The following is a 27851-nucleotide window of genomic DNA, read 5'->3' as shown; positions in this document are numbered from 1 at the left end:
TCTTGTCTCAGTATCTCCTATAATGCAAAACACATCTCCTTGCGGATATGTCTAATGTTATGCATTAAGGGAAGGGCCACTACCCAGACTAGTTTCGACCTTTATTGAGGTAGAATGGGAGTTCATGTTTCTCATCATCGGCCTTTGGAGTAAAAAAGCATGCTGAGGATCAGCAGACAGTATGAGGGGAAAAACATGAAAGGTAGAGTAAGATAGTAGGAGGTAAAAGAGGCCTCAGTCGACCTGTTTAGCCGTTCCACAATGTGGGTTTGGCTAAGAAGTCTATACACATCATCTCTTATCACCTTTTTTTATTTTTTTTATTTTACTTTATTATTATTATTTTATTTTATTTTATATTTTATATAAAATAAAATAACCATACATAAATCAAAATTTAAAAAACCTGAGGTTCGCATTTAAGTTTGTCCGAATCAATAAAACTTATCAGGTGTTTATGGAGGATTTCCGTCAACCCTGCTTTAGATCGATATTTAAAAAATTACTGTTAGCTCTTAATTGTTATTAATTAATACAGTTTCTTGATTAATAAATGTGATAACCTTACTCTTATTTCAAATTTTAAAGTTACTTGTTGTTCTTAGATTGCTTAGGGCTTAATAAGGTCCAGGATAGATTAAAATTAATTTTTTTTTTTTTTTTTTAAATAGTATTAATAGCATCGTGGCGAACTACCAGACCTTGTATCATTGGAACTCAGAGTTGGGGTAGAATCTGGCCCGGGAGATGCTGCTCACAAGGAGCAGCACCGCCTCGCTGTAATCCTTCGCAGCCTGGGTTCTCAGATCTATCCCTACTTTGGAATGTGAAAAACCATGTGAACTAAGATTTGTAGTGAATCAGACAAGAAACATATATTTTCCCCAAGGAGGAGCTAGACAGCATGTCGTGAAATTTACAGGAATATGCAGGGTTTGATATGTCCCTGTACGAGGAAGCATATTTTCTGCAGTTTACAGTATTTATTTACAAACTTAAAGTCGCCTAGTAGATGTCTTTCTTGTGCTAAGAAACGAGGTAAATAGAAAGAAAAACCTTTCTTTATTGTTACATACATTAGCTCTGCATCGCGTACCTGGGATTTTTTCCGTACTTTCCAGATGTGATACTTCAATACATTTATTAAGAAAATAGTAAATTTTTGGGTCTTGCTAACTGGTGGAGGAAATTGTAGATATACGACCTCCTCCAGCGACAACATCAGAATTTGCAGTGCTGTGCTGAGTCTCTGCCAGAAGTGCTGAGCAGGTGGAGAAAAGTAAAAAAAATGCTCCACCGTCTCCACGGCCCGGCAGATATTGCAGAAGGGGTCGCACGGACTGGTACATACCTGGATTTGATTAGTTTCACCGGGAGCCGCCCGTAGGCTATTCACCAGGCTAGATCCCAATGAAAAGGCTGTCCCAAGCTATTTTTAATGTTTCTAAAAAGAATTTCGTTATTTGTCCTGAGATTGGGTGTATCACGCCTGGAGAGTTGGAAGAAATCCTAGTATATTTCTTTTTGGTTTGTGTGTGAGGATTTCTGTTCCATTGTCTCTGAGTGTTGTGAGCAATTTCACTAGTGTGTGGTACCACTTGGGCACAACCTTTGCGTGGGGTCCAGCATAGTCCGTGATCACAAAGAGAGGGAGGAAAAATCCTATAAAATATCTAATTAGGAGGCCGGAAGTGTGGTTGGAGTTTAAGGCCTTCCGTACGGTTTTGAACGTATTTGCATGGAGCAAGCTTTTGAGATCAGGCAGAGCGTAACCCCCTTCTTCATGTTTTAGTTGTAGGTATTCTTTTTTTACCTCGTGTTTTTTTATCATTCCAGAAAAAGTCTATGAGCTTTTTTGATAATTGATTTTCTTGTAGTAGTGTGATTCCTGTGATGTTGACGGTGTGCATCAGCATTGGAGTAATGATTATTCTTATTACTGTGGCTCTGCCATAAAAGGAGAAAAGGGTTGGTTTGAACAACCTTATCCTTTCCATGCTTGTTTCCTGCATTTGAACTGGTAATGCTAGGGTCTCAGAAAAAGGAACGCCTAGTATTGTTAGGGGCTGCGTATGCAGCGTTAAACCATAGGGAAGTCCAGTGTTATGGAAATTTCCAAAACTTTTGATTTTAGTTTTTTGTGCGTTAACGCGAAGACCACTGACTATGCTGAAGTTTTGTAGTATGTCAAGATAGATATAGATGGACTCAGAATCTCTGAGTGTAGCCACTACATCATCTGCATATGCCACTATTTTGCATTGTCTGGAGACTTGGAGCAGTGGAATACCGTTAATTGCGGGGGTGTTCTCAATTTTCCTGATCAGGGGTTCTAATGATAGGGAGAAGAGGAGGGGGCTTAGCAGGCAGCCTTGCCTAACCCCTCTCTTTATACGGATTGGTTCTGTCAGAAACCCATTAATAGATAGTTGAGTCGAGGCCTCCGTGTACATGTTTTTAATTGTACGCCAAAGTCTCCGGCCCACGCCTATTTTTTTGAGGGTGTCCTGCAAGTACATGTGGTTGATGCTGTCGAATGCTTTTTCCAGGTCGGTGGAGAGAAGTGCCAGGGGGTATTTTTTTTCCTTTGCCAGTCTGATTAAGTCTCTTAACAAGAAGAGATTAAATTCCATAGATCTACCGGGGATTCCGTAGACCTGTGAGCTTGTTATAATATTTTCTATTCCGCCCTTAATGTGCGTGCAGATAATTTTTGCAAACAGTTTGTAGTCTAAATTGGTTAAGGAGATCGGATGCCAGTTATTTGACAAAGTCCGATCTCAGTCTTTCTTTGGAATAAAGACTGTGTAGCTCTTAACGAATTCCTCGGGGATGTTTCCCGAAGTGAGGAATTCATTGAAGATGTTTACTAACGCTGGCAGTGCAAAATCCCAGATAGATCTATAGAACTCGATCCCCCAGTCTGTCTAGCCCTGGGGTCTTTTTAGTATTCATTGTTTTGCACGTTGCCTTTATTTCAGCCGCAGTTATCAGCCTGTCATGCAGGGCACTAAGATGATCGGGAACACGTTTGATGTCCCACTCGCTGAAGTCATCCGTGCCTTGCTGATCAGAGAAGATGCCGAGATACTGCTGATGAAAATGACGGAGTATTTCATGGGTTGAGTTTAGAACCTGGCCCTTCTCTTCGATCCGGTAAATCGTTCACTCGTCATTTGCCGCCACCCGTTGTTGATTGTAGAATGCTGCGGAAGGCGTTTCCAAGTTTCTGAGATAGAGTCTCGTTCGAAAGTCGAGGTCCTTGACTCTACTCTGCCACTCTTGCTGCAGCTCTATTTCTACTTCTCTGATAAGATCTCCACAGGGAACTCTGCTCCGTTCGTTTGTCCGGTACCAGCCGAGTTCCCTGTAGAGATCCCTCAGCCGTTTGCATTGTTGGTAGGCCCTTTCGCATCTGCATTTTTGAAACAGTTCCTTAGCCCGCCCCTCGAAGTGCAGCCAGTTTTCCCAGTCCCAGTTGGTGTTTGTCCATCAAATTGGTGCTGTCACAAAGGTTCTGTAGCTGGTCGCTAAAAAGACCGGGAAAGGAAGGAGGGAGCCTCCAAGGACTTCTTGCTGTTTTCATAACCTCTGGGAGTGTAATTTTGAATATGACCATTTTGTGGTCGGTTGACATGTCGTGTACTGCGGTGTGACGTATCCTTTGAACATATTGTTCCAAGTTTTGAGAAATGTACACCCTGTCTAGTCTCGTCGATATCTGGCCGTGGCACCATGTTGCCTCAACTTTCGAGGGGTAATTCCACCTCCAGACATCGACGAGGTCAAAATTTACACAACATCGTTTTAACGCGGCAATGCCGCCAGTTCCAGTATTTGCATTCCCGCCCACTTTGTCTAACCGTGTGTTTTCCACACAGTTCCAATCTCCGGCTACGATGAGGTGTTCTGCTCCCAGGAGATAGTTTTCAAGGGCAGAGAAGAAACCATTTCTGTGGTGTGGGCTGTTCGGGGCATAAACTGCAACAAGCCGGATGGTACAGCCACCGTACTTCCAGTCCACCGCTACTAGACGTCCTGTGGCATCTTTCTGGACATTGAAGACCCCCCCCCCCCCGCAATTGGGGGGCGAATTAGTATCCCCACCCCTTGCGAGTGCGTGTCCCCGAAGCACCAGCAACTGGTGACCGGGTAGCTTCTCTAGAAGTTCTCCACGTCCCAATACTTATAAAAATGGGTTTCTCGTATCAGGAGGATATTAATTTTGTGTGTTAACATTAGCCTCCAGACAGCGCTTTGTTCAAAAGTGTTGCATAGTCCGTTAGTGTTTAAAGTGGCAATTTTAAATTCCATGTTGATGTTTAGAAGAGGGGGGGGGGGGTTGTTATCTGTTGGTGGGTCTACATAAACCACATCCGATTCTCCATCGTAGCTGTTTGGACTTTTTGCCTCGAGATCAATACAGAGGTTGCCTAGAAAGTCCATATCCATGTCGCTAGAAGAGTCGGTTCTGTGGATATGTGGTTGGGGTTCTGCAGGTTGGTCCACTACTGGGGATAGGTTTCCTGGCATTGTTACGGCCTCGTCAAGGGGCTCTGTGCCTGTTGCTCCACATTGGCCAATAATTTGGGAGTTATCCATTTCGCGCTCTGATGACAGTAGGCTGCATTGTTTAGATTTTTTCTTTTCCTCTGTCTCTATGTCTCTTGTGCGCTTTGTTGGAGCGCTGATCGCGACCATTTCTTCCTCCTTCCTGTGTGTATCAATTTTTCCCATCTCGTTGTTGGGTTTTTTTCCTTTCGTGTGGCGGGTTTTCTTGGGTATTTTACTCGCTGGGATTTTTGTGAAGGCTCTGTTTTCTGCTGTTCCCCCTATTTCGGCCTGTTGGGGGAGCTTCGGAAAATCGTTCCCTGATAAAGCCTCAGGTTTTCCGATGGGTGTAGCCCTGACCAGTGTTATGGTCCCTCCAGTTACTTCTGCCTGTGTCCTGTGTGGGCATGTGCCAACTTTGTGAGTCGAGTCCCCACATTTAAAATACGGTGCTGTGCAGCTTTCTCGTTTGTGCTTCAGTGATCTGCAGTTTCTACATTGTGTTCTCGGGCATTTTGCCCCGAGGTGTTCACCAGAGTTACATCGAAAGCACAATCTTTTAGCACCTGGGTAATTGACCATAACCATAGTTTGGCCCCCAAGTAAACGAAGTTGGGAACTTCTTTCTCCATATCTATCTGGATTTTTACTTCTCCTGTTTTTCAGCCTTTGAATTCTTCGTCCTCTACCGCTTTGATATCATAAATTTACCCCCATTTACCAAAGAATTTCCTGATGTCGGCTTCATTTTCCAGGTATTCCAGGGGAAACCTGTCTATTTTTAATGTTTTGCTTAGGCCCCCTACTACAAAAGGCCTGATTGTTTGTCCTGAGCATGGGAAACCGTTTAATAGTTTCCTTCTTGTTTGGTCGTCTTTGACCATTATTTGAAATCCCCCCCGGGTACGGTGTGAAACCGTATATGTTCTCTCCCCTACTTCGTTTATTAGCGCTCTCGCCAACGCCCACTTCTGTATGGACTGATTGACCTCGATACTGAGAGTCCTAGTTCTGGGCAGAAAGGATGTCATTGTTAATGTGAAATCCTAACTACTATCGATAGAGAAGGAAAAAAAACGAGATGTTAGCAAGGGCCAAAGTCGAGGAACGCCGAGCGTTCCTCGTCAGTAAATACACGCCAAACAAAGGAAGTACCAGAAGGAAAAGACAGAAAAAAGAAAGGTCTTACCAACACTGGAGTACTTCTATGGAACTGGTGCGTGATGCTCTCAAATCCATCTGCACAATCTGGATCTCCAAGTTGACTGCAGGTCGAAAAGATAGTACTTTTGCCTCCGGCTGGAATCCGCTGTTGTCACAGTGATCTTTACAGGTGGTGCAACTCCGCAACTACAAAGCATCTCTTCTGCTATAGGAGCCAGGCTAGAAATGTCTCTTCAGTGGGAGCCAGGCCCAAGTTGAGATACCAGGCAGAAGCATTAGCAGGTCATCTCTACCTATAGGAGTTGCCAAATGGTGTGCCACCCTTTTTTAATAAATTACTCTGGATTTAGAGAAAGATGTTGAAAGTTTATTTTTCACTTGGTTAGAGTATAACAAATTTAGTTTAATCCTTTATCCCAGTGTGAGCAAACAAAGTTTGCACCTGAAAGTATCTTCAGGACTGGGGTAAGGTGGTACAATGCCAGAGCAACTCGTTGCAAAGGTGGAGCAAGCTACCAACATTCCTGTCTCAGTATCTCCTATAATGCAAAACACATCTCCTTACGGATATGTCTAATGTTATGCATTAAGGGAAGGGCCACTACCCAGGCTAGTTTCGACCTTTATTGAGGTCTCTTCAGTGGGAGCCAGGCCCAAGTTGAGATACCCCAGTCCTGAAGATACTTTCAGGTGCAAACTTTGTTTGCTCACACTTGGATAAAGGATTAAACTAAATTTGTTATACTCTAACCAAGTGAAAAATAAACTTTCAACATCTTTCTCTAAATCCAGAGTAATTTATTAAAAAAGGGTGGCACACCATTTGGCAACTCCTATAGGTAGAGATGACCTGCTAATGCTTCTGCCTGGTATCTCAACTTGAGCCTGACTCCCACTGAAGAGACCTCAAAAAAGGTCGAAACTAGTCGAAACTTCCATCAGATTGGTTAAAAGCTAAGGTTGTATCTACATTTAAAAAAGGAGACAGAGATGATTGTGGAAATTACAGAGGAATAAGTTTATTAAATACAGGTCACAAAATGTACAGTAAAATCCTGAATAAAAGACTTAGAAATCTTGCAAACAATCTACTCTCTGAAGAACAAAATGGTTTTAGGCATAGAAGATCATGTATAGACAATAATTATGTGCTAAAACAAATTATTGAAAAAAGAAGAGAATTTAATTTAGATACTCATAAGCTTTTATAAATTACGAGAAAGTTTTAAATAAAATACACAGAGAAAAAGTATGGAACATAATGAAAAAACAAGGATACCCGTTACATTTAGTGCAAGCTATACAAAGTTTATATAAAGATATAAAAATACAGTTATGGTTAGGTAATAAATTAACAGAAAAGAATGAAATAAATCAGGGTGTCAGATAAGGATGTTACTTATCTTCAACTCTATTCAATATATATATATTGATTAAATTATTAAAATATGAAAAACAACAATAAAATGCGGTATCCAAGTTAACCAGAAAAACTGGCATCAATACAATGAACTTAAAAATAAAGCTAACAATACAATTTAAAATTTCACAAAAGAAATCAAAAGTCATGGCATTTAAAGGTTGAGATCATATTAGTTCAAAAATAGTTATAGAAAATAAAATAATAGAACAGATGACACAGTTTAATTACTTAGGCTGCATAATAACATATCTAAAAAGTAAAAATATAGGTGAAAAAATAAAGAAATTTCAGAAAATCTGTGGAACAAAAGAACACTGAATAAAAATATAAAAAAAAAGACAAGAAACTCAACTAAAATTTTATAAAGTAATGGCCATTCTCATTCAACAATATGGTTCAGAAACATGGATGATTAAAAAGAAAGATGAAAGTAAAATACAAGCTGCAGAGATGAGATTTTTCAACAATTAAAAGATGCACAAAATTAGATCATATAGGAAATGAAGACATCAGAAAAGAAGTAGGTATTTACAACATAAATGAAAAGATCAAGGAATATAGAGAGAAATTAAAAGAACATTTATTGAGGATGAAAAATACTGGCTACCAAAAGAGGTGGATAGATACAGACCAAACGGAGAGAGAGAGAGAGAGAGAAAAAGAAAGACCATCTGCAAGATGGAAAGACCAGTGAAGCCAGAACAGGCAAATGCCTAATCCTTGAAGAGAAGAATACTCATTTCAGCTCTTTATGCAGATGATGTTATACTGTTAAATAAATCCAGTATAAATCTGCAAGATTTATTAACCAAACTAAATAACTGCTATAATAAATTTGGTATGAAAAGCAGCAATTAAAAAAAAAGGCCACATTTTCTTTATCATAAGTATGAACAATGAAATCCAGCTGCATTCTAAAAGGAGAACCTACAGAAAAAGTAAAACATTTTGACTACTTACAGACAATGTTTGGTGAATTTGGGAACAAACAACAGAAACGGAAAAAAACAAAGCTGGTGGAGATCAATTGAATAAATTTATATGGAATAAGAGAGAAACAAGTCAAAATGCTTACGATCTATATACAAGACAGTGTTCAAACCAGTTTAATCTTGTTGATCCAAAAGATGAATTAGAAATAAAAAAATTAATCAAAGGATGGAAACCATTAATAAAGTGAACACATAGCATCAATGGCAGAATCATATCAAAAATAAATATATCAGGAACTCGACATTGTTAGCATTCAGAAATACGTGAGCAGAGCTAATATCAGATGATATGGTTACTTAAACAGAATGGGAGAGGAAAGAATTAAAAAACGGGTGTTTGATCCAATGGCAGGAAAAATAATCAAAGGAAATCCCAGATCGAGATGGATTGATGCAGTTAGATATGCCTTAGAAGAAATATATGATCTGACAATATTGGAAGTGTCCTAACATATAACAGACTAATTTGGATGAAGACTTCAACACGAAGTTAGTAATAATATATATTATTATATAGAAATTCTACAATAGGAAGTGCACTTAATATGATGAAAGCCTGTTTCCCAGGTGCAAAGATCAAGAAATGATTGTTGAAAGTTTATTTTTCACTTGGTTAGAGTATAATAAAATTAGTTTAATCATTTATCCAAGTGTGAGCAAACAAAGTCCTGAAAGTATCTTCAGGACTAGGGTAAGGTGGTACAACACCAGGGAAACTCTTTGCAAAGGTGGAGCAAGCTACCAAACTCCTGTCTCAGTATTTCCTATAATGCAAAACACATCTCTTTACGGATGTGTCTAATGTTATGCATTAAGGGAAGGGCCACTACCCAGACTAGTTTTGACCTTTATTGAGGTCTCTTCAGTGGGAGCCAGGCCCAAGTTGAGATACCCTAGTCCTGAAGATACTTTCAGGTGCAAACTTTGTTTGCTCACACTTGGATAAAGGATTAGACTAAATTTGTTATACTCTAACCAAGTGAAAAATAAACTTTCAACATCTTTCTCTAAATCCAGAGTAATTTATTAAAAAAGGGTGGCACACCATTTGGCAACTCCTATAGGTAGAGATGACCTGCTAATGCTTCTGCCTGGTATCTCAACTTGGGCCTGGCTCCCACTGAAGAGACCTCAATAAAGGTCGAAACTAGTCTGGTTAGTGGTTCTTCCCTTAATGCATAACATTAGACATATCCGCAAGGAGATGTGTTTTGCATTATAGGAGATACTGAGACAGGAGTGTTGGTAACTTGCTCCACCTTTGCAACGAGTTGCTCTGTCGTTGTACCACCTTACCCCAGTCCTGAAGATACTTTCAGGTGCAAACTTTGTTTGCTCACACTTGGATAAAGGATTAAACTAAATTTGTTATACTCTAACCAAGTGAAAAATAAACTTTCAACATTTGGGCGTCAGTCATATCAAAATCTAATTAAATACTGTGGTAGATTTATACATCTTATTCTTCCAACACCTTTACCCCTTAAGTAGATGCAAAATGCAATAGATGTTGGGACTGTGAGTGTAATGTCAGTATTGGTGTGAGATAAGGGACAAAGGAAGACAAAATAATGGATGCAGGGATGGTCTCAATGGGATCAGCAGAATCAAATTACTTGAATGATGGGATTGGGAAGGAAAACGGGACCAGAGGGATACTACTGTGCTTACACATCAATGCAAAGAATGTCAGGTTACAGTTTGTGGCCTTGATACTTAGTCAGCTGATTAGTCATTTGTGTCAGTGAGACATGGTTATTAGATCTAGGCTGACATACAAGAATAGAATGTGATGGTTATAGAATTTTTTTCAAAAGAAAAAGATGGAAGTGGGATATTACTGATGATTTCAGAATAGTTGTTTCTTCTCAATGTGCGACTTGAAGAAAGCAATAGTAATGGCCTGCAGGGACCACAAAAATTATTTATTGTAATTAGTGCTTTGCTGTAATGAATTTCCTCTAGTATAAACTGGAAGAAAGGTTTATGCATTGGCTGTTATGCTGAGTTTTTACCTAGCATTTTCAGAGCACAGTTTGTCACAGTATGCTAATGGCAACAATTAGTTAATAACGGGAACATTTTGAAATTGTAACAGACAACACGAAGAACCATAATCTTGTAAAAACTCGAAGCCGCATAAATTTCTTCCGTTTAATGCATCGACTTTTTTCAGAACGGTCACATCTTGAAACCTTGTACAAATATTTCTATTAGTTTTGGTGAAGCCAATGGCAACGCTTTGGAATTGGAAGGTTGTTTGAATTTTGTTTACGAGTTCAATCTCAGGTGACCTTCAAGGTCAGTACAGAAAGGGGTGACGAGAATCAAACGCAAGTTCCGCAGGCCACTAAAAATCGGATTAAAGATATGAAAGGGGGAGACATAAGAAGTCGGCGAAAGTTCGAGAATCAAGAGTCACATGATGATGTCTGGAGTTCTCATGGCCAATGTTCCCTCTAAGCTGTGTGCATGTGCACGTGCGCACATGCTTTACAACTAGCGCACAAAGCAAAAAATATGCGCACACTAGATTTTCAAGATGAAATTAAAATTTATTAATTAAAGAAGTTCCACCTAAACATTAACCTATAAATTCTTTAAAAAATATGGTAATTCGGCAATGCTCAAGCCTATAACCTCACATTTTTTATTACATTCTCGAAGTTGCACAGAACTTATAAATTATTAACAGTAACCCTATTTGATGCCAAAGTGAAAGGGGTGTGGCTTAAATGTGTAATTTTTAAGTAGCATATAGAATGGTGCACGGTTTGTTTACATCTTAGGCCTGGCTCATGGAAAATTACTAAACGTGATTGGCTGATCAAATTAGTTCAAGATCATGACGAATTAAAACAATAGTTTCATAATGTTAATAAAAATAATTAAATACTTTTAAAAACTTTAATTAGAGTACAATTAAAAATATTGTAGTGTTTCAAAATTCTCTAATTTTTAAAAGAATTTTAAAATAGTAGACTAAATAATAACATTCGTGTACACACATTGAGATACAACCAAGTTAATTAAATCTAGCCTCTAGGCATATCTTTTAGCTCTTGTGTTGTCCTTGACAATGTTTAGTGTTGGTTCAGCTTTTGCCTTGCCAAGTTATTTGGTGAATAGTGTACATTTGTAAATTTATAAAAACAATAAAAAACATTCTTCAAATAACAAAATTGCAAAAAACTGCACCATGTCAAATTCAAAGGAAGCAAAAGGGGTGAAGTGAAAACGAACTGCTAGCTGCTTTAAAAGTGAATGGCTGGATGAAATAGTGAAAACTACTAAGCCAAAAGCTCATGAGTTGATAAATCTTCAGCTGCGTGAAATATTTATGTATGATGCTACAATTCATGTTGTTTGTATTTATTGTCGTGATGCGAAGGTTGCTGGGGATTTTGCTAATGGGAAGAAGTTTGATGTCACTTGGAAGCTGGACTTTTTGAAATGCCATTTGACAAGTAAAATACATCTAGATGGTGTACACAAACTTAGGCAACAAAATTGTTCATTGCTAGCTACAGGAGTACTGCATATGCTACATGAAAGTTCAGATGACTGAGAGAGAGAAAACGATCATCAAACCTAGAGCAGATTAAAGTTCTTATTGACAGTGTCTTATCAGTTGTTAAGATGAATAACTCTTTACTTTCAGTTCAACATATTAATGAACATGTGGAAAAGTATGTTCCACTCCCAGACAGCTGGCGAAGCAAAAATTATGCGTTTGAATTTTTGGAAACAATCAATTTAATTGTTGAAAATGACACGTTTGAGCAAATTGCATCTGCAAATTTCCACACCTTAACCATTGATGAAAGCACTGATATAACTGTTAACAAATGTCTCATTCTCTATTTTAAGTTTAGACCTAAAGATTGTAATGTAATGAATATAAAACATTTTAGCGGAATAATTCAGTTGCAGGCATGTGATGCCTCGTCCATTTTGTTAGCTATTAAGCAGTTTTATCAAGAAAAGAAACTTGATCTTCAAAAAATGGTGATGTTTACCTCTGATGGAGCTGCAGTGATGCTGGGCAAAGTTAATGGTGTCGCTGCAAAACTTAAATTAGAAGTTCCACATCTTGTCCAGCAACACTCTGTAGCTCACCGTGAGGATCTGGGGGATCTGTGATACATGGAAGGAAATTAAACTAATCGGAGATATTGATACATTAATGAGAACAGTGCACACACTCTTTTCTCGTTCCTCAGTGAAAAGACATGAATTTAAAGAAATTGTCGAGGCATCTGAAAATGAAGCTATTGTCTTCAGACCACTCAGTGAAGTGCAGTGGCTATCCAGACATTTTGCATTACAGGCAATAATAAGAAACTATGAGGGATTGATCACATATTTTGAAAAAGACAAATCAAATGATCCCATGGTTAATTATTGTCGCAATAAATTAACTAATGTGATATTCAAAGTAGCTGTTAATGTTTTAAGTGATGTTTTTGAAGAAATGGCTTTCCTGTGCAAAATCTTACAAAGGAGTAACCTTACACCACTAGACAGTCATCATTTTGCCAGAGGGAAGATTAACAAAATCAGGAATCAGTATTTAGAAGGTGACGCCTGCTGGAGTGACAGAGTAAATGCTTTACTTAAACAAGAAGAGACTGAACCAGTAGATACTAGGCCCCTGTTAAATTTTATACATAGTTTATGTGCACATTTAGAGGACAGATTCCTGAGAATGAGATACAAGAATGGTCAGTGTTTGATATCTCCTCTATTTCACATTGTGATTTCTCATTTGGTAGTGAACATGTTAATGCCCTTTGTCTTAAATATCATGCTTTTCTGGTTGATACTACAGAAATAATTAGTCAGTTTAACATGTTCATTGCCAATCACGCGATGCGAGTTCTCACCAAACGGCCGATCACGCGTTATTGCGTGGACATCGTTAACTAAATAAAAAAAAATTTGGCCACCACATGAAATTCAAATTTTCAGCTTGGCAATGAAAGTGTTAAGGATTTCAAATTTTCTGTACAAGAAAAAATTAAATGCAAAATGATATAGAATTTTACACAAATGGTTGTATTTGCTCTTCAAAATGAGAGCAGTTTTGTGATTTGGCAAAGTTGATGGATATTGGAGGAACCTTCCTTGCATCTAGTGCAGACTGTGAGCAAGGCTTTAGTCTAATGAATCAAATAAAAAACCAACTTAGAAACTATTTAAGAGAATGTCATTTGGATATGCTAATGAAAGTGAAAAGTTACCAATTATATGGAAATTCAATTAATTTAGGTAGTGTGTATAAAGAGTGGGTGAATGCCAAAGATAGAAGAGAGAAAAAATAGAGAGATAGAAGCTAGAACTAAACAAGATGAGAATTAGTAACGGACTTATGAATGTTTAACAAAGTGAGAATTAGTAATGGGAATATTTTATTATGTATGTTTAGAGTTATTTGCAAAGTTAGAAAATTTAATTAAAGGCAATCAGTTACTAATGTTATCTTTTTTTTTTTTTACTTTATTTCTTACTTCTAATCAGATCAATATTAAATACATATAAAATATTTATGTTAGCTCTGTGATTGATGTCACATAACTTACTTGGTGATGGTAATAATACACACACTTAGAATCCTATCTAGTACAGTCGGTATCGTGTTAGCCTCGCATGCCTGAAGTCCCCAGATTGAGTCCTGCCCAAAGCTTGTGAATCGTGATTTCCAACTGTCTACTGGGGAGGCCACTGCCGTGTGTGGGAACACGGTGGGGAGTTGGGGTGACCTGGCTGACATCCCATTGACACCAGAGGGTAAAGAGTGAACTAAAATCTTTTAACTTTTTTGCTTAAATGATCAGTATGGCGACTCGTATGGGTGCGCAGATACTTTTCAAAAGAAGGCAAATTTCTGCGCACACTCACAGCAAAAAATTAGAAGGAACATTGCTCATTACTGTATGCAAGATTTGTGCAGGAAAGTAAGGGGATTCCAAAACTTAACCCAAAGTTCAAGGAGAGAGGAAACTATAAGGCATGGATCTTGAGGAATCAGGAGTTGAGATTTTCAACATCAAGGACCGGCATCGAGAGAAAGGTTCGAGAGGGAACTTTAGCCAGACATGGAGAAGTTCAAGGGAGGAAAATGGAGGTCGATCTGCAATTAACCCAAATGCAGTAATGAGAATAAGCAGAGGTGATTAACTTAGGAGAAATCGAGCCCAGTCAGACCAGATGCCTTGCCGCTCAGCCAAGTCTGCGCATGCCCCAACAACCGTGATCCTTCACCCGGTCGTTCCAGACGGTGGGAAACCTCCCCAACCTTAGAATGCTGAGACGAGCAGAGAAGAAGAGTGCACCGGAAGTAAAAAGCAAGGAGTTCATGTGAGTCATTTTATTGTATACTGTTAAACTTGTGATGTAAGAGAAATTCCTAATGGACTGCTAGGATTGATAGAATAAGATAATTATAACCTATGGGTAACTAGTGCATTTATATAAGTAAATTTGTGAAAAGGTGTGGACCTGAGGAAAGCTAATTTCCTAAGGAGTAGTTTGGGCTAAGAGATCAATTTGATAATTGTATGTATTCCTAATATCTTTTGTGCTAATGAGTTTATTTTGTGGTTTAAGTCATGCCATTATTTGAAATTGAGGTTAAGATTCAAGCTGAATCTTAACCTTAACCTGAAGTGAATATTATGAACTAATTGAATAATTACAAGATATTGCTTTAAGAGTTTTATAAGTTGCATAACTTGAACTGAGATTACAGAGAGCACTTCCCCTGATGTATGTATTGTAATATGCTCTAAATTTTGTAGCTATTAAACATGTTTGTTAACTATAATCAAAGAGTGTTGTTTGATCTCACTTTGCAATGCACTGATCCCAAATAATTCGATCCTATAGGCGGGAAACTAAAAGCTAGTTAAAGGTTATGATAGAGGACTAATAGAAGCCACGACTGTAAAATTTATTTTGGATAAGATTATTATGTGTGATTAGGATCTACTGGAAGTACTAATATTTCTTGTACCACATCGAGGCATGGTGGTACAGTCAAAAAAAAAAAAAAAAAAATTCCATTGCTCTCAGGTGTGAGGAATACAGAGTTACTGAAGGTAGAATATTAATTGAGAGATAGAGTAGAATGATAACTAGATAAGTAAGCACAATACAGGTTAATACAACATCGCAGCATAGATAGGATAGAACCAAAAAAAAAAAAAAAACAATAACCATACCAACATATTACATTCTTAATTGACTTTAAATTTTTCAGGAAATGACAACATATACTAAAATGTTAATTAAAAAACTTTAATCAATACCTTCCTATATTTCGGCAATGTTACATTTGCCATCTTCTGGGAACATAAAACCATGATATGTGCACGCAGGCACTAACAATGAGCAAATGAGGCTTAGGACTCTAGGACTAATGCCAGTTGCCTTCTTGAGCCTCATTTACTAGTTAGTGCCTGCATGCACATATCATAGTTTGCTGTTCCCAGAAGGGATTTGAAATATAGGAAGGTATTGATTCAATTTTTTAAAATTAATATTTTAGTATACATTGTCATTTCCTGAAAAATTTAAAGTCATGTGTAACTAACATATAAGTTTATCTACATAGTCTTAATTGGGGTTACTGTTAGTAAAGAGAGAGAGATAATTTAACAAGTATTAATTTGATCTTAAAATGACTGACATCCAGAATTTTAGTAAATTGATACCACCATACTTATTGAGGTTTGTGGAATTCTTTAGAGTTGCTGCTGATTCCAGAAACTGTCTCTGTGACTTGTAATGACTTCTGTCTAGCACTTTTTGTTTTCTTCTGTCTGATCCTGTGTGAAGGGATGTCTAAGGCATGGTTGCAAATCCCAGTTTCTATGACAATGGTGCTGAATGTACTATATTCTCCAAGGCAGATCTTCCTGTCTGTCCATAGTAAGCTAGGTTACAAGTACAGGGCACTTCATATACTCCTGGATATAATAAAGTGATTTGTGTTTTTAGGATACCATATTGTTACTGTTTAGCTGGATAATAGGGTAATTGTTTGTGCAAATATCTTCCAATATGTGTTGGTTTGCTACAAACAGAAAAGGTAATGAACTATTTGCTCCAATTTATGCAGCAGTTCCATTTGGAATCATGTCAGATACCTTTGCAAAGTTCAGCAATATCACTTAGTAGTGATATTGCTGATCCTTTTATCCAACTCAATTGTTCTTTTATTTATAAAAAGTAAGCAAACTTAAGGCAAGACCTACCCTTCACAGAACTGTGTTGTTCCCTATAAAGTTATTATCCAGTCTACCTAGTCTTGATTTCTGTCTTTTACCAACTTCTCCATTATATACCAACCTTAAGCAATACCTTAATCAATATCCTGAGAGATACTCATTGGCCAATAATTTGAAAATTCTATATTGGATCCTTCTTTATACAGTAGTGGAACTATTTTGCCCTCTTTTTTTTTTTGCTCCCTTAATTTAAGCCTCAGTTCCCAGAACTGAGGCTTAAATTAAACAGCTTGATCAGAAGCAGTGCCAATTCCCTTTCACATTCTTGTAATTCATGGGGTGGTATGCTGTCATTAAGGTTTTGCAATACGTAAGCTCCTCCAATTAATCTACCTCTGTTCTTTTATCAGTCAGTGTCACATCTGGCACTGACTGACTGGTACACTCTTGCAAAATGGTCACTCAAATTACTCAACTATTTTGTTTTCCTCTATTACCTTCCTATCATCAGTACTCATTAAAGTCATCCTTCCATAATTGTTCATCCTTTTACTTGCTACATAGCAAAAGAAATCTTTGGAATTTCTTTTGACTTCATCAGCTAGCCTCCTCTCATAATTAGTATAGTTTCCTTACTATACAGGTCATCCTTCTTGCCTATTCCTTATACTGTTCATGGACTTCATCACCCTTTTTTTCTTTATGGACATTTTTGATTTGCTACTTACTCTTAAAAGTTATATCACTTTGGAGTTATGATTCTTTAGCACCATGATGCTACTATATGAAATGTGTTGCTGTCTCACTCTGAACAATGTGCTGTCAGACACAGCTTGCATCACATCTTTGTTTTGTTGCATTCAGTGATTGCATGAATACTTAACTATTTCTAACTTTTATTCTCCTTTTTTTTATTTGTGATTAAACTTAATATAATATAAATAAAAGTCATAAGGCTATTACATTAGATTCAAAGATTAAAAATGATTAAATTTAGTTTGATGAACAGCAAAAAAACAAAACAAAATCATGCTGAAGTTTAAAGTGCTACTCTAGTGAACCCTACTTTAATTGGGAAAAGGAATAACCTTGTTGCTGATATGGAGATACTTTTAGCGATCTGGATAGATACTCAAATTAGTCACCATGTTCCCTTATACCAGTCCATTATTTAAAATAAAGCCCAAAGTTGTTACAATGACATGAGGGCCAAAGAAAGGTGAGGAAGCAAAAGATGTTGTTGGATCAAGCCATGGATGGTTTGAAAGTTCAAGAAGAGGTTAAGCCTACGTAATATCAAAGCTAGTTAAAGATAGGCTAACCCTTCTGTTAGGTGTCAATACTTGTGGTGCCTTAAAGCTAAAGCCTATGATAAAACTAGACTTAGTTATTGGAGGCCTGATGTGAAAGCATGGGTAACTGCAACACTTTTTGAAGAATGATTTGATACTTCTTTGTACCAGAGGAGGCTATTGTAAGGAGAAGAACATCCCTTTCAGAATTTTTCTCCTTATAGACAGTGCTCCTGGCCACCCTTAAACATTAGATGATCTGCACCCTAACATTCAAGTGATATTCTTACCTTTAAGAACCTTCAAGTGTATTACAGCAATAGACATTGAAGGACTGGGCAAGAAGTCATCAGGAAATTTTGGAACAGCTTTGCAATCTTAGATAGCTTCAAGGTTATATGATATGCATAGAATGATGTTAAGATCTCTATGTCAAAATGGGCCTGGACAATGAAATTATTGTCCACAGTTGCTAGGTGATTTTGAAGGCTTAGAAAATCCTGTACCTGGAGTAACTCACAATATTGTAAGTTAGAGCCAGAATTGGAGCCACATGATGCATCTGAACTTTTGGAGCCTGACTAACAACCAGTGGTATTGCAACATATGAATCCATTCAGTAAACTAGGTTTTGTACCATTAGTTTTTTTTTTTAATTTTTTTATTTCAGTCATAACTGCACTGGCTTCAACCTTCACTGCAGTGCTTCAACTTATGCACATTTTTGAGTTATGGTACCCCTCTGGAACTGAAGGTGACATAAGTCCAAGGTATGACTGTATTCCCTCCACAACTTTTTCTGCACCTCTGCTTAATGAATTTATTCATTTATCTAACTTCTATATGATTTATCCTCTGGCAAGAGCAAGGAGAATAAATCATGCTTTCTTCAAACAGCTATTAACCATCTACCATATGTTGCTGACATCTCTCTCTCTTCCAAATAATTATGCCATGGGACTGCTTTAGTACTTTCATGCTGGGCAGAGTCCACATTGCAGACATTACCTTTGGGAAGCTGCTTTACTATATATATAATGCCACTTGAATCGGGTGGGTGGGGGCAGGGTGATTTCACAACGTTTATATGGCATTTTCAGTAGAATTTTATTTGCAAACTTAGCATTTGTGAACTGTCTTTATCAAATATTTCAATTGCAGTTAGAACTGATTTAAATTTTATATGCATGTTCATCTTTATTTGCTTTAGAGAATCTGCTTTACATAATTGTTTTCTTTCTGCACCCAATGGCAGCATTATAAACAATTGATACCAAACAGTAGTATTTTCTGCAACTGAAAATTTAAAAGAGAATGTTAGAACAAGTGTATTTAGTTAGATACTATGTTTGATGCTACAATAAAACTGTTTTGCTTTCATGCATACAGGATAGTGTCTGTGGGATGATTTGTCTTTTTCATTATGAAGTGTCATTCCAGTTGTCTCTACACTACTTGTTGCTAAATATACTACATATACTGTAAATTTTTCTGTACTGTTTAGTGATACAGTAAAACTACTTTAGTAAATTGTTTTTCTTGCTTCTACAGTATAGTGTGTTGGGGATGGAATGATTTTCATGCTATAGGTATGTTTTCATTCCATTCTTTGGAACAACAGAAAATAGTGAGTAAAAATTCATCTATTCTTGAATAAATGAAGGATTTATTATAATAAGTGGATTGTGCCTGTTAATCTACAACAAAATATTAGCTTATGCAAGATATATATTATTCATAAGGCAGACACTCAGAGGTTGGGGTGACTTCAACCTACATGTATTCATGTTACATAAATGCAAATACACATATCTGCAGTTTATGGGAATTACATGTTATTTGCTCTACCCAACAGCTTATAGGACATGCACATATAATATCACAAATGTAATTATTAATAATTCATTTGCTGGTAATGAAGTATTTCTTCTCCTCTCCTGTATATTTGCTGTTCTTGCATGGTTCACTACTTTTAGTAATTCAAATATAGTAACCAAATACAGAATTTTATTAAAGTACTATTTTATAGATTGAATAAACAAGGTACTCATAAACAATTGATGGGCCACATCAGTCCAGCAGTGTCTAACGTGTCAAGCAACAGACATGGAATTGGATCATAGCTTAGTGATCCAACATCAAGTTGAAACTCAAGCCACAAGTAAAGGCACAGTTTCAGAATCAGAAGGATATGAATGTGCTGAGTGAAGAAAGTACAGGGAATATGCTAAAGGAAGAACTGAAATCCATTACGGAAAAGGAACTGGAGGGTAGAAACAAAAAAAGTGATCTCTGCAATCAAGAAAGGAAAGAAAGGAATCTGGAACAAACAGTCCAAGAGACAGAGAAGCCAAAGAAGAGGTGGATCTCATAGGAGACATTAAAGATAATTAAAAAAAGACAGCTTTAAAGATTAGGAGAGAGTTGTCTGTGGAAATGAAAGAACGGTATAGAGCAAAATGCAGTGAAGCGAAGAAAGCAGGTAGGAAAGACAAAATCAAAATACCTAGAGGAAGAGTTTGAGGACATCAATAAATACATTGAATACATCAATAAATACAGAACAAAAGAAGTATATAAGATGATCAGAAACATCAACAGGGAATGGAGTCCCAGAGAGCCATAAATAATGCAAGTGGTGAACACAGAAGAATTCATCTGGAGTGGTGCTCAAGAGCTCCCTAAAAATTCCCAATGCAGTACAGAAGAGAGCAGTTAGACTGATAAATGACACATCTCTTACAAAGTAACTCCAACCACTCTTGCGCAAGTATTTAGTATCTATTGCATGCATCTTCTGTAAATATTTTTGGCAAATGTTCATCAGAACTGGCATCAATAATTTCTCCTTGCTCTCTACAAAATCCATTGAAACACACGCAGTTGCCACCCAACACTCCTTCACAGTCCTACTCCATACTCATAGAACAAGTTTTTCTTCCTCCTCCATTCTTGCTGCTGCAGAAATGAAGGAAGAGAAACTCTGGAACAGCCTCCCCTCCCATGTGTTTCCCAAGGAATGTAATACACAGGCCTTCAAATCTAACATGAACAAGATCTTCCTTTCTCAAAGCTTTTCTCATACAAGGTACTAATGTACTGTAGGTTGACCAGCCATCTTCTCATGTATGGGCCGAACATAAAAAGCATATTCCTTACTTAAATATAAAGAGCCAACAGGCTTCATTTTGGCGATATAAACATTACTTAAATTAATGGGATATTAGATCCCACATTGTTTTAAAACCGAATAAGAAACTCACAGATTGGAATCAGAGAGTTTCATGCCGAATATAGTATAAAAACTATTTGCATTCAGCTCACGCTAGTATTTGCCGATACTTTTATAGTTTTTTATACTATATTCGGCATGAAACTCTCTGATTCCAATCTTTGAGTTTCTTATTCGGTTTCAAAACAACGTGGGATCTAATATCCCCTTAATTTAATTAAAGCATATTCCTTCTTAATAGAAATTTCTGAATGTTTGCAGTTTCCCAGGTCAAGACTACACGATCACTTTCTCACAAGTGGAGCCAGTGTGGCTACATCTGTTATTGCTAAGTTCTGTAAAAGTTTTACCAGATCTTGCATTCTCAGACTTCATGTCTCCTCCATTACATGATGCTAAGAGATAATTGCAGGTAATTATCTCTCAGCAGCTGTATAAACTCCATATCCTTTCTCCCTATTGCTTTCCTCCTTCAGTTTATATTCCTGTAGTTGAAGTCTCCCATAATGATTACGCAACCTACATTCATTTTGTGAATTTGCCAATGCACGCCATCCACATTCTTTCTTATATCCCCTGGCCTATAGGAGCAACCAATGATATATTTAATTCTGTTGGTCTGTATCCCTCACCGGACAGCCTGAAATCAACTATTCTGCATTCCTGTCCAGATGTATGTCTACTCTTTTTGTTTAATTTATTTCTTCTATCATTAGAAAAACTCCCTTTTACCTCTGTTTCCTATGTCTTCTCTGAAAATACTGTATCCCTTTCATTTTATCCCTATATTATCCTCTGTCACCAAGTCTCACTAGTGCCCGTAACCTTTGGTCAAGTTGAAGTAACTAATGGCAAAAATTTCTCTATAATTTGAATATTTCTAGCATTAGTATACATAAACTGCAATATTACCTTCAGCTCACAACTTCCCTTCCACCTTGTGTTGATCATTCCACTAAAGAACTTATGGAACTACAATTAATTAAATTAAGGGGATATTAGATCCCACATGGTTTTAAAACCGAATAAGAAACTCAAAGATTGGAATCAGAGAGTTTCATGCCGAATATAGAACTACATTTTTATAGAACTATAGTTATGGAACTACGTTTAGCATCATATGATCATTCTCCCATTTACTTGCCTTTAAGTTGCTTGAATCAAACTCTTTTGTGACATGATTTTGTCAGACTCATCTCAAGCTCCTCTTATAAATGAATCACCATACAAAATTTGATCCTTATTCTCCCTTTTTCACTATTTCATGCTCTACTTTCTCTTGCCTTGCATCATGCCCTGCTTTGTGCCATACTACCAACAAGGCATTTCTCCAACCAGTCTGCCTCACATTTTTTTCTGTTGAGAACTCCATGTAAGCATGCCATCTTTCATTATTTGACCTGGTATTTGACATTCAGCTTACAGGTATCATTCTTATTCTGTTTTTCTATGCTTCTGGCACTCGCCCTTGAAACCCTTCTGACAGCACATGTGCTCATCACTTTAACTTTCTATCCACAAATCTTTCACACTATAAAGCAAATATGTTTAGTAATTGTTTTCATATTATATGAAAACCTTGCTCTCAAAATTATACATGATACAGTTTTTTTCTAATTCAGCCCTCCAATAAGAAAGAGACAGTCTCACATCAGGCAACAGAAATCGTCTGCAACTCAAAGGCTTATAAAACGTCAACCAATTGGCAGAATTCAAGACTTCAATCTGTTGGTTGCAAAGTGAAGGCACAAACCACTTGGTCATTCAGACAGCTTATTAGGTCCAAGTGACCAAGCAGATTATTCCCTCACTTTGCAACTAGCAAACCTTGAATCTCACCATGGGTTGATGCTTGCTAGCCTTTTAGTTGGAGATGATTTTCATCAAAATTAGACTTTTTGAAAATGCTAATTTTCTGTATATATAGATAGTGTTCTGTGGGTGAAATTATAAAAAAAAAAATAAATAAAATGTGTATTTTGCAGAGACAAACCCATTTAGTTCAAGAAGATATTAAAACAGTTTGATCATTAGCATATTTGATCATTAGAAAGTTTAGATGTGAAATATTTAGATATGTTTAGATATGGGATGACAGATGTTTGTGTGGCCACTGTGTGCACACGCACACTTGTAAGTTATATCCTGGTTGTATAAAAATCTTCATAACTCTTTATTTGGTCTGAAGATGTTGTTTATTACTCACATGCACCCTCCCATTTCTTAACTTTGCCTTTTTTTTTTTTTTTTTTTGTACTTAATAGGCTGTGAATAATATGTTGCTGTTTTTCCCTTTACTACACTAATTGGAGTTGCATCGATGGTATGTCATAACCATTGCATGTTTTGCAGAGACAAACCAGTTTAGTTCAAGAAGATATTAAAACAGTTTGATTATTACCATGCCAGAAAATCTGGAGTCTTCTATGCAATAAATATTATGGGTGTTGTTGATTAAAACAGTTAATTGCTTAAACTTTTTTGCAGGAACCAATAGAAACATTAGATCCAGAAAGGATTTTGAATTTGGAAACTGATGGAAGACTTCATGTACTGTCAGGAGGCACAAAAGTATTGCAGCATACTCCACCTAGCAAAACCACTCCTGGATTAAGGGGTAACCATTTTCTTTGTTACCTAATTTAAGCGTGTGAGTGTGCATGAATGTATACACACTGCCATGCACATCTTTGTGTGTGGCAAAATTTTAAATTTAAAATTTTCCCTTTTTTTTTAATGCAGAATTGTAAAATGTTTCAAGATGATAATTTATTTTTATTTTTTGGATTTCAGGAGTCTTGTTGTCTGGTGTCCTTTGGGAATCATTTTGAGTAATTGGTTTAAAAAATATACATCATCATCCATTGCCAGTCCACTGCTAGATGAAGGTCTTTCCAAGATGATTCCAAAATTGTCTGCCAATGGCTTTCTTTTCTGTGTCACTCCTGCAAATATGATATCATTAATCTGCCATGATTTTGATTAGTGTTGTAATAGTTTTCCTCCTGTGGAATCAAATCCAGTACTTGTGTCCATTATTGATCTTATTTTTGAGCAATATGCCCACCCCATTGCCATTTTGGATGTCTCACTCTTTCTATGATGTCAGATACTTTGGTTTTATTTCTAATCCACACATCATTTTGTGATACCAAGCATACTTCTTTCCTTACTAAATTGTGTTCTTAATTTTTGAATTTCCTTTGCAATTTAGTGTGCATGTTTCACAGCATATGTCAATATAGGAAGAATGCATTGATTAAAAACTTTCCTTTTCAGGTATAATGGTAATCGTCTTTTGAATATTGACTGTAATTTTTCATATACTTTTCAACCCAAATGTACATCTTTTAATTTCTTCCATGGTATTTGATCCATTGATATTCATTGTCCTTTGTGTGTGTGTGTGTGTGTAACCATCTAGTTGCTCAATTTTCACTGGTTTTTATTTCTGGCTGTACATACCTATTGAACGTAAAACATGGGTTGTCTTTCGGTTTATCTTTAAGCCAGGTTTTGCTAGCATTATAGAGTTCACTGTTTTGAGTCTGTAATTCATGTGGTTGAAGTATAGATAACTGTCATCTGCAAAGCATAAATGGTTTAGATATCTTTCATTTGTCTTCAGACCTTTCTCTTTCTATTCATTCAAGAAGTGTGATTATTTCTTCTAAGCATGCTGTGAATAGTTTTGGGGATGTTGTGCCATCTTGTCTTATTCCTCTCTTTATTTCCACCATGAGTATGTTTCTATTAAAACGAATTGTTGCTGTTGCATTGGTGTATGCTAATTTTATGATAGTCCACAAACTTATTGGTTTCAGGGTGCTTTAAGTATTGCACAAGTTTTTAGAGAATCAAATGCTTTTTCATAATCAGTAAAACCAAGACACAATGGAAATTGGTATTCATTACATCATTCAGCCATCTGTGGTACTTGGATATGGTCTATTGTACTGAAGCCACTTTGAAAGCCTGCATGTTCTTTTGGTTGTGCAAGGTCTAGAATTGCATAAAGCCTATGAGCTGAGACTTCTGTAAACACTTTGTAAACCACTGATAGTAAACTGATGAGTCAATAGTTCAAATCTTCTACTTCACCTTTTTTGTGTATCAAAGTAAGGGCAGCCTTTTTTTCCATGCTCTTGATGCATCATTTTCTTCAGTCATAGGAGGAAAAGTTTTGCCAAAATGTTGTAGATCATTTCTCCATCTGCTTTTAGAAGTTCAACTCTGACTCAATACACACCTGCAGCGTTTTCATTTTGCATGCTTTGGATGCTCCACGTAACTACTGATAGAATTTGGAGCACTTCAGTTATTTGTTTCATAACTGAAATTTATGAAGCAAGCACAGTTACTTCTTCATTTGCTTCATCTCGATGAAGCAAATGAATGAAACTTATACATTCAGTTGTATAAGTTTACAATTGAATTTTCTTATTTCTTCCTTGATACATTTTCTGATTGTTTTGCACAGTACAGTGCATTCAGTTTTATTCTGTGCTAAAGAATAAAACTGAATGCACTGAATAAAAATGAAATAAGCTTGTCAGCTTATTTCATTTTTCTTCATAAGCTGTTTTGTTTCTCCAGAAATGTTGTCCTGTTTTTATTTTGTGGTATCAGCTGTTTCAAGTTCACATGGCAAAAGGTTTAGGGTAATAATGTCATTATTTTCTGATGGATCAACATTGTTATCTATATTAAGATTTTTAAATCTGGTGTTTAGTTCATGTTGTGGATTATATCTTTTTTAATATTGAGTTTGTTTTGTTTTACATCAATGTTTTTCTTCTTTCTTTTTGGCAATTTTTTGAACCTTATTACATACCATATCACGGTCACTTCCAATGTTGAAGGTGTTTATAATGGAACAGTTCTGAAGGATCTTTTTCTTGTTGCTGAAATATCAATTTCACACTAGTTTTTCCATTTAGACTTTTCTGTGTTCACTTCCTATGTTTGTTTGTTTTTTCTTGTAGATAGAATTCATGGTGTACAGTTTTTTTTCCCCTTCTTAAATTCTATTAGCCTTGCTCCTCTATCATCTTTTGCCATATCCAACATTTCTAACTGAACTTTCATCTGATTGTTTTGTAACAATTCCGGCATTAAAGTCTCCTATTACAATTTTGACATGATGTTTTCCTTTATTGTAAAGTTGGGATACATCACGATAGAAATCTTCAATAAAAAAATCAGTTAGACCTCATTAAAGTTCCCATAAACTTATCCAAGTTTGAAGTTCTCGTATGTTGAGAGAAAGTGCAGAAAAAGACACTCAACTAGTGTCCTCTGTAGTTGATATTCTTGAAATATAACGAAAAGTAGTATAATTTTGTTTCATTGCATTGTTCATATTTTTCATATGACTTATTGTTGGTGCATATAATTGGATGATCTTGAGAGTGTATCTTTTTGAGATTTGGACAACAATACTTGATATTCAATCAAATGTACTGTCAAATTCTGTTATGTTGTTCTTCAATTTATTTTTTGTTAATCATGAATCCAACTCCACTGATTCTTTGCTTATCTTGTCCTCTATAGTACACTATATCTCCATTTTTTTAATTGAAGAATTTCTTCATCATTACTTCTAACTTCACATAGTCCAAGAATTTCCCATTTTAGTTGCTTTAGCTTTTCATTTAACTCACTTAGGCATACTTCATTGTTTACAGTTTAAAGCTCCAAGTTCTAGTTTCTAATGGCAGCATGATATGGTTCCAGGAATTCTTAGCAACCTCTGCCTTCATGTTTAACTACCTGCTGCCATAGGTAGAAACAGTCTGGCCTCTTTCATCAGACAGGAATAAAATGAGGGTCATTTTATTCCTGTCTGATTCAACTTGGAAAATATATATGTATATCTGTTGTTCACTATCTTTTTTCTTGATGAAAACTAGCAGATCTAGTGTGGGGAGTGAATATTTCACATGATTTGAAATACATGCACTGAACTTTCAGTTGGTTCAGTAATAGGTATTTTTAAAAATGGTCACAACATGTAAATGAAATTATAATTTAAACTCCTATATATTTTGCTCTGTAATATGAGCAGCATTCAGAGAGAGTATAGATGACTGATGACAACATTCAAATTATGAATCACAAGAATGAATCACATAGCATGAGTATCTAATATAAAAAGGATTTCCATTCCTAAAGGAACCTTTGAACAAATTAGCACAGATTCTTTGCAAATACAGTTTGTACATACATCATTCCAGCTCAGAAGTTATCTTCTTTCTTATCATCTACTAAGGATAAATTGCCACCTTCATCATTGTCTACTGATTATCAAGTGCCCTGTTCCTGCCTTGTTACTTTGGACAGATTGGCCATTTTGCTAAGATCAGAATCTAGGAACACCAAGACTACATCAAAATTTTTAGAATCAGAAAGTTCAGTTGTTTCTCATGCTATAAAGTTCTTTGGAATCAAACCAAGATTTGCAGTACAGTAATTTCAATTCATTCATCTGTTCCTTGAAATATGTAAAATCCTGTACAACATTGCCCTAATTTTAACTGCTTGGATTGCATGCCTATCTCAAAGTTCTAGGAAGTAATCTTCATGAAGTGTTCATAAATGTGTGTGTGTGTTTATTATTTTTTTTTTAATGTTACTCCCACACATGAGAGGCAGAAGGGCCTATAGCAAATCAGTGCTGTTCGAGGGCAGGAGTAGAGTAATCTGTTGATATTCTTCTTAAACTGTGGGAGGTTGTAGTCATTTGGAAATGCTTTACAGGCGATTTCATAGTGAAGAATTTATGGAGAGACAACACACGTTTGAATAATTATTTTACTTGACATGATGGCAGCATTTACTAGGCACCGCCTTCACTGTGTGCCGATTAATTAGTGATAGCCTTTGGCCAGCTATCTTTGATTGGCTACAGTGGAGATTGAACTGCTCACTCAGTCTCAAAAGCTAGATATGGCTAAATAAACAGCC

At 36.5% G+C, this 27851-nt stretch overlaps 1 protein-coding gene across 5 annotated transcripts in view; it reads left to right on the top strand.

Moving 5' to 3' along the window:
* LOC150108709 (endoplasmic reticulum transmembrane helix translocase) overlaps nucleotides 1-27851 on the top strand; it is a 647746-nt gene that overhangs the window by 232161 nt on the left and 387734 nt on the right. For all 5 annotated transcript variants that reach the window (XR_016548145.1, XR_016548143.1, XR_016548146.1 and 2 more), the window contains exon 7: nucleotides 23373-23502. Coding sequence is in view for 1 of the 5 variants with exons in the window: in XM_090390936.1 (XP_090247062.1) it covers nucleotides 23373-23502 (130 nt within the window). In the remaining 4 variants the exon portion in view is untranslated. The remainder of the gene's footprint in view (nucleotides 1-23372; nucleotides 23503-27851) is intronic.

This window comes from Typopeltis vanoorti, chromosome 3, assembly GCF_054136105.1.
Source record: "Typopeltis vanoorti isolate ZY-2024b chromosome 3, IOZ_Tvanoo_1.0, whole genome shotgun sequence".
NCBI lineage: Eukaryota > Metazoa > Arthropoda > Arachnida > Uropygi > Thelyphonidae > Typopeltis > Typopeltis vanoorti.
Note: the sequence above shows the minus strand (reverse complement) of the source record. Positions and strands in the feature narration are given on the sequence as shown.